Raw genomic sequence first — 14802 nt, 5'->3', positions numbered from 1 at the left:
GGCTGGGTCCAGGATGCCTCCACTAGCAATCCGGTCTGGCCTCTGCAGTGCTCTGACCATTTGGCTATGTGAAATTTTTAAAATTCCAAATGACCATTCTCTCCTCCCCTAAAACCCAAACTCAGACAGCTTCCATTTTCCTGAGGAAGCTATGGGCCCAAACTCACAGCATCACAGGTCCCTTAGCAAGGACAGCAGGAGGAAGGACAGGGTCCATGTCCACCCAGCCGCACTGGGAGGGAGGAAGATGGTGCCGGGTAGAGTTTTACTCTAACCTCTGCTCTACAGACTGAGGTAGTAGCCTGTCCTCAAAAGACTGTCACCAGCCAAGTCCTCATCAGGGTTATCATGACCAGGGCTTCCCTTCAGATGGGTGACTCCACCCCTGGGCAGCACACTGGCCTTAGGTGGGCCACACCAGACCAGGGATATTGGCACCCCTGGGTACCCCAAGGAGCCCCCAGGAGACTCCACCCTGCAGCCCCTTCCTGGCCCTTCCCAGGCCGGCAGCCTCAGCACCTGTGCCCCAGCTCAGCAGGAATGCACAGCCCCAGGGCACACCCCATACCTCATCAATCAGAACATGAAATTTAACAAGGCCTGCAGTTAAAGTGACCCCATGCATCCCTTCTCTCCACCTGTGCAGGAGCTGGTTAGGCAGGTGTGCGATTTCACAGGGGTGAAAACAGAACTGAAGAGTTTAAGTCACTGGTCCAAGGTCACATGGGGGAAGAAGGACAGCCAGGCTGTGACCCAGGTCAGGTTCCAGAGGCTGCACGATTGTCATTGCATACACTGTGTCCCATAGCTTGATTAAAAAGTAGAAGTCTGGGTGTCCCACTGGATATACCCCACCTTTGAACAGGGTTCCACTTCCAGCATCAAAGTCCCCAGAATCAACCCTCATTGAGACCAGCATAATTCATGAGGAAATACAAGTAGTAAACAAACACGTGGGGAAAATGCTCACTCTCCCTAGTAATCAGAGAAATGCAAATCAGAGCGACACTGAGCAGCCGTTTTCTAGCTAGATAACTAGCAAGGGGGGAAAGGATGCTAGTGAAATTGTTCTGAGGTGGGTACCACTCCTACATGGCTGGTGACAGTGACGATTTACAGGACCCTTGAGGAAAGTGATCCAGCAACTTCTGTCAGGACCATAAATATGTTATGCCCACCAGCATGGGGATTTACCCTAAGGAAAGAATTCGACGGAGGGGAAAAGCTGTTTGCAGGAAGATGTTCGCTACGACACCGGCAGGGCACGCTGAGAACGGATTACTTCTTTGGCAAGCTCAGGAAACCAGGGTGGATCGCTTCCTCCAGCCTGTGCGGTCCTTTAAAATGATAATTAAGAAGGCCAACCAGCAACACAGAGACATGGGTGAGAGAAAGCCGGATGCAGAGCTCTGTGTGGGCACTGTGGCTATCATGATGTGGAAATACTGTGTGTCCAAAGTCACGGTGGGACGAGCCAGGTACACAGGGTAGGGGGACCATGAACAGCAACCCTATGTCTCAGACCCCACCCTTGGAGATCAGCTTTGGGGAGGGGGCACAGGGCCATCCCTTCCTGCCAGGAGCAGGGGTCAGGGAGGCCACAGCGGGCTTCTCCCAACTCACCATGAAACCGGGGGCACAGGTGCAGCCCCCTGTAACGCTGTGACAGTCAGCACCGTTCTGGCACGAGCAAGGCAGCTGGCAGCCATCGCCATAGTAGCCAGCAGGGCAGGACTCATTGCAGTGGTGGCCAGACCAGCCCGGCTGGCAGGTACAAGCTCCAGTTACTGGGTGGCAGCTGAGGTGATGAGAGAAGGCAGACGGACAGTCTGGTCAGGGATGCGGCTGTGTCCCACCCACTGCCCACCCCAAATCCGGTCTCTCTGGGGCAGCAGGGTCAAAGGGCCACTGTGGTTCAACTGCTTAGTGTCCTGTTTGTTCATCAGAAAGTATCTGGGCCACAGGAGCATGTGTCCCCAGAAAGCAAGGCTTGTGAGGTCATGTAACTTGCCTCAAGCCACACAGCAAGGAGATAGCAAGATCAGCATTGGAACTCAGGCCTTCTGACTCCCAAAGATGGACTCTTTATACCACAGACATACAGAAACAGGTGGCCCCTTGGTCCCTTGCTGATAAGACTGCAGGGTCCAGAGACTCACCCACCCCACCCAAGGCAGACAGATACCCAGCATGCGGACGGCCATGAGAAGGCAGCAATGACACCCAGTGACATGTGGCCTCTCTTCCCCTTGCACTGGAGAGAACACCCAACCTGTGCCAGGCCAGGCTTTTTCTTGGGGAGCCAGCTCACTTTCATCGCCATCTGTCCAGCCACAGGAAGGACTGTTTGGCTGCATGCAGGCAGGGGCTGCCTGGCATGAGCTGGTGAGGGGACAGCCTTTGGCAGTGGTGGTCTGCTCCTACAGCCATGCCATTCTGATGGTGCACTCAGAGCGCCAGAGGGAGGAGTGACGTGGACCTTTGGCCCCAGCTGCTGTATCTGACATCCCCAGACCATGTTTCTGGGACACTCATGGGAGTCCTCTGGTGGGCACCTTTGGCTCTGAGATTTCCAATCTTGCCAAACTTCCTAGGACTGCAGAGCTGAGACACTTCCACCCACTCCCCTTCCCTCCCCCGGCACCAGTCACATCACATAGTGGGGTCCCAGCCTCCCCTGTTCCTGCCCTTCTTCCCCTACTGAAGCTCTTGAATCTGGTGGCTGCTTCTGGGATGGCCCAGCAGAGAAAAGCCTGAGATTCCCTGTGTTGCCTGCCACCCTGCTCTGGAATCCATCTTGGGGGTACTGTCTTGGCTGTTAAGTTCCATGAGGACAGGAGCTTTGTCTCATTGGGCCATTGACAGGTCCCAGGTCCTGAGGCCCTCCTTGAGCTCCACACTTTGAGCTCATTCATGTTCACTGCCCAGTTACAAATTTGGGAATAAATACAGTTTCCATGATGGCTAATTATTTCCTGTCTGCTGATTGGTCTGCCATCTCTCTCTCCTGCCAGGTTGTGGCTCCCTGGGGGGAGCCCTTGTCTGTCTGGGTTGGCTCTCAGGGCCCAGTGGGGGACCTGGCACATGGAAGGTGCTCCATGCATATTTGGCAGAGGAATTAATGAACAAACTAATTATGTGCAGCCCAGGCGAGCAGTTTCTCATCTGGGGACCATGGTTTTCTCCCAGAAAATGAGGGGGTGGATAGAAGCAGACAATTCTATAATAGTGCAAGTAGCTAATAATCATGTTTTGTCTCATTAATCATCAAGTCAAAACAATAAATGGATATCATTTTTTTCTCTATCAAAACAGAATAGATAAAAAAAAATGCTGGTAAAAGGTTTCGAAACATGTCACCAAGGTTATGTATCAGGAGACCTAAAAATATTCAGACTCCTTGGTCTTATAATTCCATTCCCAAGAATCTATCCTAGGGAAATAATCATGGTTGTGGAGAAAGATTTATGCACAGAGATGTTCTCTGAAGCATTATTTATAACACTGGAAAATGGAAGCAATTTGAATAATAATAAATAATATGTGACTGAGCTATTAAAGTACCGGGCACTTTACACACATATTTCTAGACTTCAGTACGCATGTGAATCAGGAACCTGAACTTCTATTTTGCAGATGGCACTTGGAGGCTATGTGACTTGCCCAAGGTCACACGGTGAAGTTTGTGAGCGGCAGAGCTGGGATTCCAACCTGGGTCTGGCTGGTCGCATTATCTCCTGGCCCTGCTGCCTCTGCAAATGGGGTGCTGCTTAAATGAATGATGACATGGAGGAATGTTGGGGAGGTGTCCATTATTTCCCCAAATATTTAATGACAGGCTACAAAGGTTGAGTGAAGTAAGCAACTTACCTACAAAGCCATGATCAGAAATATGAAGCACGTGCTATAAATATAGACGTGGGTGACATCTATATTTAGGACTACAATGAAGTGGATTTTGTGTTTACTGGGGGCTGAGAAATTATGAATCACTCAAGTTTTTTTTTTCTTTAAGTGTTTGTGGGTTCTCTAACTTCCCCACGCTGAGCATCTATATCACATTAATAAATAGATGAAAAGCAATAAAAATTATAAATACTCGACAAAGAAGAATCAGCATAAACCATGAGTGTTTGAAATTTTCCAACCTTCATGGATGCCGAGACTCCCCCCAAACACTGTAAGGCGACAGAGTGAAGATGTGTATCGGTGCCACCAGGCAGTGCCCACTCAGCGCCCTTGGCAGTGGCTCCAAGGCCCTCCTTGAGCTCCACACTCTGAGCCAGGACCCCAGGCTCCACTTCCTCACGCCCAGTGCTCCCGGGGCCTCCTCTGGGGTTGAAGCTCAGAGTCAGAGGGACCAGGAATGGCCCTGCAGGTCCGGCTTCCATCCAGCCCTGGGATCTCCCAAGGTCGCAGGCACCTTTCTGCTCTGTCATCAGTTAGAGCGATGCTCTCTGCCCTGGAGCTGTCAGGCTGGATTTCCCCACTGTAGCCCAAAGGAGAGACCCAGCCACAGGGACCCCTGAGAATTCAAATTTACTGCTATTGATCTCCAAAGCCATTGTTGGCTGCCTGGGGGTGGAGAGTGAGGGCATCTGGGTGCTGATGTTTATACTTTTTACTCTGAGAACTGGAAGGCTCGAACCCAAATCTAAAACTGGGAGTGGTGGTGCATGCCTGTAATCCCACTTGGGAGGCCGAGGCAGGAGGATTGACACAAATTTGAAGCTAGCCAGGGCTACACAGTAGTTTCAAGACCAGCCTGGACTACAGAGCGAGACCCTGTCTCAAAACAAACACCACCACCACCACCACCACCACCACCACCCCGCAAACAAACCAGAGGATGGAAGTAGTGGCTGGCAGGGGTTGTCACTGAGAGCTGTGGTCACTACACTCAGCACCTCTGACCTCCTCGGAGGGTAGGCGCTCCCCTCCCTCCCTGGCTAGGTCCTGGTCCTTGGGGTCACACAATGGGCCAAGCACTGCTGGGGAGACTCAGGCGAGCACCATCACCCCTGGTCTGTAAGCTGCTGGGTTCCCTCTGCCCCTCCCCATTTCTCCTATCTCAGCAGACACAGATTGATCACAAGGTAATAGGAGCCGAAAGCTGCACAATGCAGGATCAATCTTTTCAGGGTGGATTTTTCTGCCTTTCTTTTGGCCACTCTGAGATTCCTATCAATGTGGCATCTGCTGGCTAAATCAAATCTTTCAAAGGTAACACACGATCATGGAGGCTGGAATTCACCTATGACAATCCAATTGTGGAGGGCACACTGAAAAGCCGGACACCAGACAGGCGTCCTTCATGAGGCAGGGTGGCCTCTCTGTGTACGTTAGGGGGGGTCAAGGAGGTGCTGGGGGGCTAATGTGCTGGCGAGCTCGCTGGTCACCTCTCCTTCCTAGGCAGAGTGGCTTGGTAGGGTAGGGGTGGAAGGAGCCAGGAGCAGACTGGCCAGGTGGGGTGGACAGGCCTCCCTCTGGCTGGGGTCACCCTGTCTTGCTGTGAAACTTGTTCAACATTTGCAAGTCAAGTTCTGCAGAAACCGGGGGCACACGAGGCCACTTTTCTCTTGGGGACCTGAGTGGAAGCTGCATTTTGACAATGCACAAGCGCAATTTCTCCCACTGGCTTGATAACAAGGACGGAGACACTGGGGAAGGGCAGAGGGAGGAGAAGCCTGCAAACCAGGCTGCTGGTGTAGACAGAAGGAGGTCTGAGGCCAGGCCCCGACCCAGAACCTGCAGCACAACTGCTTCCGGGTATGTGGCATTGTTCCTGCTGTCCTTAGATCCCAGGAGAAGGTCTAGAGGGGCTCAGGGACTCACTGGAAGTCCACGCTGGGGAAGACAGCTGTTCTCTGGGGTCCACAGAGCAATGCCAGGTGTAGTACTTGAGAGCTCAGGCCACAGGATCTCTGCCTCTGTCCTGCTCTCCCACCCCACTGCACACCGGCAAGGACAGAAAACACTTCCAGTGCCAGTGCTTGGGTGTGGGAAGGGGACAGAGCTGAGGACGCTGCCAAGCATCCCACAGTGCCCAGGGCAGCCCTCGGCATCTGAGGGCTAACCTGCCCCAAACAGGAACAAGGCAAGAGAGCCAGAGCCAGAGCCAGAGCCAGAGGAATAAAGGACTGTAAGCACCGGGGACTCAGTCCCTGGGGCAGTGTGCCAGGAGAAAGGGTGAAATAGTTGAAAACCGAACCAGGGCAGGCATCCGCTAGCGGGCAGAACTACTTAGCAGGAACTCAGTGATGCTTGTCCCTGCAACGCTGCTCCTTGCCGGGCACCACAGCACCAGGCTGGCTGTGACCCAGGTGGACAAAGCGACCAGGTGAGATCCAGGCCTGGGACAGAGTTCCCAAGGGGGGCACACACATTCCCAGGAGGCTGCCTGAGATGGACTGGTCAGCAACCCCAGGGCCCATGGTCCAAGAACCATAACTGCCTCCCTGTTCCTGAAACATGACGTGCGTTAGACAGAAAAGCAAATAATCATTAATACTGGATGGGATGAGATTAGCAATGGAGGAGAGGGAGTCCTCCAGATTAATAATGTACCGAGGACTCCTTTGGAGGGAAGATAAATTATGCAGGGCATGCCTGCTTGGGCACGGGAGGAAAACAACAGCTCCTCTGCACGGGGGGCCTTCCAGCTTGGCCTCGAGTGTTGTCCCTACAGGGTTCACGTGGCCTTCCCTGGAACTGTTCCCTGCCCTCCCTCATGTTTGGAGTTCTCACCCTGCCTGCCAAAAAGCCCAGATACCTCCTCTTCCAGGAAGTCCTCCGGCGGTCTGTCATGGTCCTTCCTGCACACAGCCGTGGTACCTGTTGGGCCCCAGCATAGCTGGCCCATGTACATGACACCCACCCTAAGATGCTTCAGAACTCTAAGTTCCTCCCCACTTTTCATGCCTGTGATAACGGGTGCATTCTACACTTCATGCCGGGGGCCTCTCTGGACAGCCCCCACCTTGCACTGCCCCAGACACTCAGCTCCAGGGCCTGAGGACCATTTCAGCCTGAGCTGTGACACCTGCTAAGGTGTCTGCTCGTACTGATTGGAGGCCCTGAGGTGATTTGGCAAAAATCAGAAGCTGGAAAGGAGAAGGGGTTGAGGCAAAGTCCACTCGAAGTCCAGGCTACGTCAGCAATAGTCACTGCCAGGTCCCTGGTGACGGATTCACTTCTGGCCCATCCCTCCACCTTGCTGGGACTGCTGGACAGCTGTCCCAAGTGCCCGTGGTCCAAGCCCCTGTGTCAGCCCCATGGCCTGCTCTCTGGTTAGACACCAAGCATGAGGAGGAAGACTGAGCACTGGGGCTGCCCAAACCCTGTGGGTCACGAGCTCCTGCCCTGCTCCTGCATGTGGGGTCCAGGTCCAGTGTGACATGTGGACAGCGGGGGCCAGAGAACTCTGACAGCGGCAGGCGACTCTGACACTATGGCCCTGGCTTCTCCTTTTCATCAAAGCGAGGCTAGGGTCCAGGAGCTGAGGACTCTGGACTCCTTTCTGTCCCATCTGGGTGGCCATGGGAGAACCCTCTCCAATCCCAGCCACCCTGTCCTGCTCCCTGTTCTTGTGCCCAGTCCCCAGCCAGCCATACCTCACAGTGTTGTCAGGGTCACAGGGGCAGGGCAGGGAGCATAATGGGCCGTGCAGGCCCTCGGGGCATAGCCGCTCCTGGCAGCGAGGGCCCTTGTAGCCAGGGCTGCACTCGCAGGCACCCGTGGTGGGCGAACACTGGCCTCCGTTGTGGCAGTCACAGAGCTGTGAGCACTGGAAGCCGAAGGTCCCCAGGGGGCACTCCTCTTGGCACCTGTGGGAGAGCAGAGCAGGCTTAGGGGTGGGCAGGGACCCCTCCTCCACCCCTAGGAAGCATTCCCTGCATAATGGGCCCTTGTGCAAATACCAGGATGCCCAGCAGCTGGAGTGTGTGATCTATTTTACTGATGCCAGACCTCACATGGACATTTATTTTAAATTTTTTTGTCTTTTTTCAAAGATGGGGTCTCCCTATGCAGTTCAGGCTGGCCTTGTGCTCACCTTGTAGACCAGGCTGGTCTCGAATTTGCAAGGGTCCTTCTGCTTCAGCTTCCTGAGTGTTGCGATCACAGGCATGCACCACCACGCCTGGCTTACATTTCTGTTTTTAAAACTGTGGTAAACACACGCTGCGGTTCCCCACAGCATTAAGAAGTGCTGGTCTGGGGGGATGATTAGGTCGCGAGGGCTCTGCTCTTATGAGTGAGTTAGTGCTCCTGTGCAGGTGCTGGGGGAATCTGGCCGGTCCCTTGCTCTGTCCTTCTGTCCCTCCTGTTGCTTGGGGATGCTGTGTTCAAGGTGCCAACTTGGAAAGAGAGACCAGATTCTCACTATATCACCGACCTGCTGGCGCCTCAGCTTTGGCCTCCCCAGTCTCTAGAGCTGTGAGAACTGGAGAAATACTTTTTTAAAAAAACAACAGTATCTGATCTCAGACATAAGGTCATAGTGATACCAGCAGACCAGGACAATATAAATGTCCAGGGCAAAAATACCTGCTGATATAAACTTTACCATTTCACCTTTAAATGTACTGCTCACATTTAAAAGAAACATATTCAGATTGCTGTGCAACAATTATCACCGTTTTTCTCCAGAACTTTTCCTCTTTTAACAACTGAAACTCTAGATCCATTAATGATAAACCTTCCATTAAAAAATATGTATTTTGGGCTGGGGACATAGCTCAGTGGCATAGTGCCTGCCTGGAAAGGTCCTGTGAGTTTGACTTCTGGCACCAAAAAATAAATAAAAATAAAAATAAATTAAAATGTATTTCAGCATCTCTGATGGCATGACAGGGCTTAATTATCAGTGTTTTCATCCTTAGCAGCATATAAAGCAGGGATGCTTCTTACAATCAGTGTCATCCCAGGGCTGATGAGAAGGACACTTTCATTTCTGTGTACTCTGGTTTGGAGTCTTTGGGGCGGACCTAAATCTCTGTCACACAGAGCAAAGCGTCCCCTCTCTAGGGGACAGAACCCCTCAGACCCGCTGAGCTTTGGATTCGGCATGGGAAAGCTCCAGGAGAGCAACTGTGAAAGTCATTCAGGGCGTGGCCTTGAGGGCGCACCAGCCGTCCACCGGCATGTGGCCTTGTTTCTCTGGTGTTTCCTGTAGGGGCAGGGATGAAAGATGTTTCCATAGCCTTCCAGTTCTGACTGCTTTATTCTATGCTGAGGGCCCAGGGGCAGAGCTGAATGTTCTTCCCTGCAGACGGGACAGAGAGAGCCTGGTGGAGGTAAGCTTGGTGGCCTCCCAAGAGGTGAGTGGCTGCACCCAGCGGATGTGGGAGGTCAGCCCTGGAGCACATGGGCACAAGGCTTGGCCACTGGACGCTGGGGAGACCTCATGGCTCTCCTCCATCTTCACTGCTCTGAGCCCACAGTGACAGGGAGGGGAGGAAGGTGACTGGGGTCTGGCCTTGAGTGCTCCCCTCATGGCAAGATACCACCAGCTTTCTCCTCCAGAGCTCCTGTGGCAGAGGGGAATGGAGCAGAAGAAAGGACAGTGGGGACACGATGCCACCATCCCTGGCTCCTGCAGCAGCAAGATCCTCACCACCCTCACTTTGGAGCTGAGGAGGCTGAGGTGGGTGAGGGGACTGGTCCAAGCTCACAGAGCCTGCAAGTGGCCAAGGTGACCCCAGATCATCTTCCTGCCAATCTTGCTGCTCTCAACCAATGGGAGTCCTGACAACGGGAAAGCAGAAGAAACAGGAGATGGGAAGGAAGGAGAGGAGGCCTGGAGGAGGACGGAAGGAGGAAGAGGTAAGAGGGAGAAGGAAGGAGGAAACTGAGGCAGAAGATGGCAACCGGGAGCAGTCAGTCACTATCCGAGCGGACTCTGGTCTCAGAGCTTCACTAACCCCAGATGTCTGGGAGGCAGGAAGACTCCTCCCTGCCTTCTCTCAAATATTCCTGCCTCTTGCCGCTCAGGCGGGGCAGTGCCCTGGACACAGAGCTCCTTTAAAGGCTAATTCTCCACTCTGCTATATTTTTGGGGTGACTCAGGGCACCACAGCCTCAAGGCCAAAAAAAAAAAAAAAATCTAGGCATAATGACAACCTAATCCATTTACATAATCAGCTTCTTTTTATTTTTTTCCCCTCTTCACAACTGAAACAACTTATTTATTTAGAGATCAAGCAATGACTGCTAATGAATTTTACACAAAGCACACTAATAACAGGTCTGAGGAACAGAAGGGTAATCACAGCAGGAATTAGTTCTCTACTTAAACATCCGTCCTGTGCAACATATCAATCTAATGTGTCTGATATTACCATTAACAACCAGATACATTGCTCAATTAAATTACAAAATGAGCTGCAAAGCCCTCGTTATGTTTTGTGTTTAATTTGCACTGGATTCTGCCTATCTGGGGAGACCTGCCTTATTACACCCGCTCAGCTCTAATATGCTGGTGATGATTTGGGGTGGCTTTAATGCGGCTGTCACCTCTGAAATTAATGGAGGCAATTTTACAAAATATCAAACACCAGGCAGCCTGTTTAGGGGGGAATCGGAAATGCTACCTGGCCCTCGGATTGAACGCTCCTAGGCTTGATTGGCGAAGCATGCTGGAGTGTACCCCTTGGCTTTGGGGGTTTCTCCCTGACCCAGGATCATGGCTTGGGCTCCCAGACTCTGGACTATTTGTCTTTCAGTTTGTCTCAGCAGCACAGGCTGACAGCCAATGAGGTAGGGCAGTGATGGTGAAGCTTTTAGAGACGGAGTGCCCAAACTGTAACCCAAACCCCACTTATTTATTGCAAAGGGCCAACACTGCAATTAAACCTGAATACTGAGATTTTGGTTTAGAAAAAACACAACCGATACATTCAAAGAAAAACACAGTGACAGAGCTTTCAGTGATACCAACAGCCCACTGTGGCATGTGTGCCACAGGTTCGCCACCACTGCAGAGGGGCTACGTGGCAGCCCTGGGGGGCTGGTGTCAGATAAGGAAATAAACAGGGGTCCTGTTCTGGTTTTGAGTTTTCCTGGTTCTGGTTCTCACTGGCTCATCCTGAGCATTTCCATATTTTTGGGGTGATGGTGCGGTGGGAGTTGGGCTCGGTGCTTCAGTCCTGGATCCCATTACACCACACCCCAGGCTCCTAGCTGGGAAACCCCTATAGGTCCTCTCTGGCTGGCAAAGAGATGGTGTTGGCCTACAAGACTCAGGACAGAGCTCATGGGTCCGATGATGTTTCTGGATGTCATTGCAGCTTGGGGCTGATTCTAGGGACAGGAGCTTTGATTTAATCACTCAGAGCTAGAAAGACTCACTGGGTGACTTATCCTTGATCCTGCTTCTTGATGTCACCCAGGAAGGGGAGGCAGTGGGATGGTAAACAGTGTTCCTCTCCTTTCATTTTGTCTTGGCCAAGGAACAAAACCCAGGAGTCAAAGACCCAGGCAAGGAGTGTGACAACCTCCTTCTTACGGATGCTCAAGGAGGCCCCGGGGACAGAGTGATGGGGAGGAGACAAATGCCCTCCTCCAGCTCCAAGTCCGCCATCCTTACCTGTCCCCCATGTATCCAGCTGTGCAGTGGCACTGTCCAGTCACATGGTCACACTGTCCTCCATGGTGGCAGGGACAGTCGTGGCTGCAGTTCTGGCCAAATGTCCCCGGTGGGCAGGGCTGGGCACACACTGCTCCCTGAAACAGAGGCAGGAAGACATGGGTGGCAGTGCTCAGCGGTGCCACAGCGACTCCTGGCAATGGCAGAGCTTCAGGGTCCCGGGAAGCACTGCAGGGAGAGCAGGACAGCATGGTTCCAAAGCCCTCATCTGAGAGACACGGCCGGGGAGGCCAGTCCGCCCATGCAGTCATCCTGGGCACCTCTAGTGCATGCCTGCTGTGTAGATACCAGGTGCTGGGTCAGCTATGCGGATACAAAGACGAGCTGGGAAAGCAGCTGCAGGTGCAATCGGTGACTGGGTTCCTGCTTCCCCTGCAGTGCTAAGCAGCCGCAAAGGGTATGCGGGAAAACCATGGTGATGCTGGGTGACCGAGACCCCTCTGGCTCAGAGGAGCTCAGAACTCAGGTGCATCCTCGGAAGCTTGAGGGGAGGCTGTATTGAAAAGAGGATGGGCTGGAGGCTGCACAAGAAGGGACCAGACCTTCGATCGCTGCCGGGACTTCCAACAGCCAGGCAACTCCCTGTGTCCTTTTGTGATGTTGACCATGCAGGCTTTGCATGCAGGGACACTGCTTATGGCAGGGGGGAGTAGTTCCCATCCCAGTTCAACCCCCACAATGCTGCCTGAAGACTGTGCTCCATGTGGCAGGAAGCTGGAAGATCCCTTTTGGGGCACACTGATGAGCCCAGGAGAAGTGACCTCCAGTCACTGATGCCATCCTTCAAGAAGCCTGGTACTAGACAGGCATGGTGGGTACACATCTATAATTTCAGCACTCAGGAGGCCGAGGCAGGAGGATTCCCACAAGTTCAAGATCAGCCTGGGCTACATAGTGAGACCCTGTCCCAGAAGAAGAGGAGGAGGAGAAGGAGAAAGAGAAGGAGGAGGAGGGAGAAGAGGAGGAGAAGGCAGTAGCAGCAGCAGTAGCCTGGCTCCTCCTTCCACCCAAAGACTTTCAGCTGGCTTCTCTAAGGGTCACTGTGATGCATGAGCAGAAGGCCAAAGATCCTGAGCCATTTGGAACTGACTGTCACATGCAAGATGGAAACTGAGAGCCAGGGATTTAGCTCAGCCGTGTAAGCACCTGCCTGGCAAGCTCAAGGTCATGAGTTCGATCCCCAGTATCCCTTAAAAAAAAATAAAAAAGAAAGGGACTTCCAGGAGAACATGGCAGACAAATAACAGCAGCCACGGAGGCTCTCTGAGATTACCAGTTTAGAATCCAGGAGCGGTGCCCTGTGAGGAGTCCTAAGCGAGGGGAGATGTGCCCTGCCGACCCAGGAACAAACTAAGCTGAGAGAAACCAACTGGAAATGCAATCCCGGTGCTATAACCAGAACAGATAAAATCTCAGCACTGAAGCTGGATCCCACGCCTTTGGAGGCTGCGATTTGAATTTCCTGCTGCCGCAGCTGCGTCCCAATCAGCACGGCAGGGAGAGAGACGGGCGAAAGCTCTGAGAGCAGGAATCGGCGAACCAAACGGCATTGAGAGCGGGACTGGCAGGGAGCCCTGCATGGACCTGCGGTGAGTGAGAAACAGGGACCCTTTCATAGACGATGAGGCTCCAACAAGCTTTTGTTCTTCTGTCTCCATATCTCTTGTATCTTATTGGATTTTATTATATGTGATAATATAAACAAAAACTTTTATAGACAAGGAGATTATGCAGAAACCATTGTTCATTTTCTGTTAGCTGATTCTAAATACCTTGTAATACTGTCATTCTCTTGAACAGTTTTACATTGTCTTGATATGTTTGATGCTACAGTATACAAAGTTATACCCAAAGATTTTAAGGAAAGAGACACTATGGTAACTACTATTATGTCAGGATTATCTTGTGGTGAAACACTATTTTGCTTAAATGGCTATGTTTTGACCCATGCTGTTTTGTTGTTATGCCCTCTTTTTTATCTCAATCTTCTTTTTATTATCTACTTTTTCATTTTTATCCTTTTAATTAAGGGAAAAAATAAACAATAGCAGGATATATTATAGTAACCCACACTGATTTCCTGTTAACTTGATTTGAAACCCTGTATTGCTCTCACCATCTTGTTTTGACTGATTTTCCTCTATTCTGCTTAGCTTGATAGTACCAAGTTCGAAAGTATAGGCAACAACTATGAAGACAATAAGATTCATTGTGACGCCCATTCTAGTTGACTATTATCTCCTTTTGAAGTCCTCTAATGTCTCCAATGTTTTGGTTTTATTGGTCTTGTTTTTTACTGTTTTGTTCAATTTTATTATAACTGATGATTTAGGCAATTCTTCTTAAGATAGCAAGAGACAGAATGGTAACCTTGTATTTTGTTTTTACATTATGTATTATGTCCATCCTTTTGATTTGACTGACTCTGTCCTATTATGTCACATTTGGTTTTACTTTTTTTTTTTTGGTTTTACTTTCTTAAAAAAAAAAAGTAATAACAGTGGGAGTAATAAAACCCAAAATGTGTAATTGTCATTGTACAAAAGAGAGGAAAAGAAAGTGCTCTAAAGGACATAATTGCATGTGTATTTAAGTGTATAAGATAGATAACCATATTACCGAGTTTTATTGGATCATTGAACAGAACTGTTTGCAGTCTCACTGTTTGAATGTCCACTCTATATGCTTTGATTTTGTAACTTGAACAACTATTTCTTTTTTTTTGTCTTTTTCATTTTTATCGGTACCGGGGATCGAACTCACGACCGCCTGCTTGCAAGGCAGGTGCTTATGCCGCTGAGCTAAATCCCCAGCCCCTGAACAACTATTTCTAAGATGACAATGTGTAATCTATTAACTAGTGATTTCCTACTGTTTGTTTTTTCTGAAATTCTGTATAAATTGTACCCTTTTTCTGTTTTTTTCTTTTTTCTCCTTAAATAAAATTAAAAAAAAAAAGACGAAGACTGAAACAAAAGACAAAGGGACACAGAGGAAACAGAAATCTGCCAGGAGCAGAGACCATTTAGAAGAAAGAAATAACCCTGTGTCATAATTCATAATGAAATAATAAAAACTCCCTATCATGATTATTCTCACGCAGCTAGTTATCAGAAAATATTTCCTCTGTGGAAGGACTGAGTGCTGCAAAACGG

At 50.8% G+C, this 14802-nt stretch overlaps 1 protein-coding gene across 9 annotated transcripts in view; it reads right to left on the bottom strand.

Annotated features, from left to right (window-relative positions):
- Megf11 (multiple EGF like domains 11) overlaps positions 1 to 14802 on the bottom strand; it is a 273478-nt gene that overhangs the window by 40004 nt on the left and 218672 nt on the right. For all 9 annotated transcript variants that reach the window (XR_010045594.1, XM_063243299.1, XM_063243301.1 and 6 more), the window contains 3 exons: positions 11588 to 11724; positions 7614 to 7826; positions 1624 to 1798 (listed from right to left, as the gene is read on the bottom strand). Coding sequence is in view for 8 of the 9 variants with exons in the window: in XM_063243299.1 (XP_063099369.1) it covers positions 1624 to 1798; positions 7614 to 7826; positions 11588 to 11724 (525 nt within the window). In the remaining variant the exon portion in view is untranslated. The remainder of the gene's footprint in view (positions 1 to 1623; positions 1799 to 7613; positions 7827 to 11587; positions 11725 to 14802) is intronic.

This window comes from Cavia porcellus, unplaced genomic scaffold (genome assembly GCF_034190915.1).
Source record: "Cavia porcellus strain 051 isolate PalLab524CR breed Dunkin Hartley unplaced genomic scaffold, mCavPor4.1 scaffold_37, whole genome shotgun sequence".
Taxonomy (NCBI): domain Eukaryota; kingdom Metazoa; phylum Chordata; class Mammalia; order Rodentia; family Caviidae; genus Cavia; species Cavia porcellus.
Note: the sequence above shows the minus strand (reverse complement) of the source record. Positions and strands in the feature narration are given on the sequence as shown.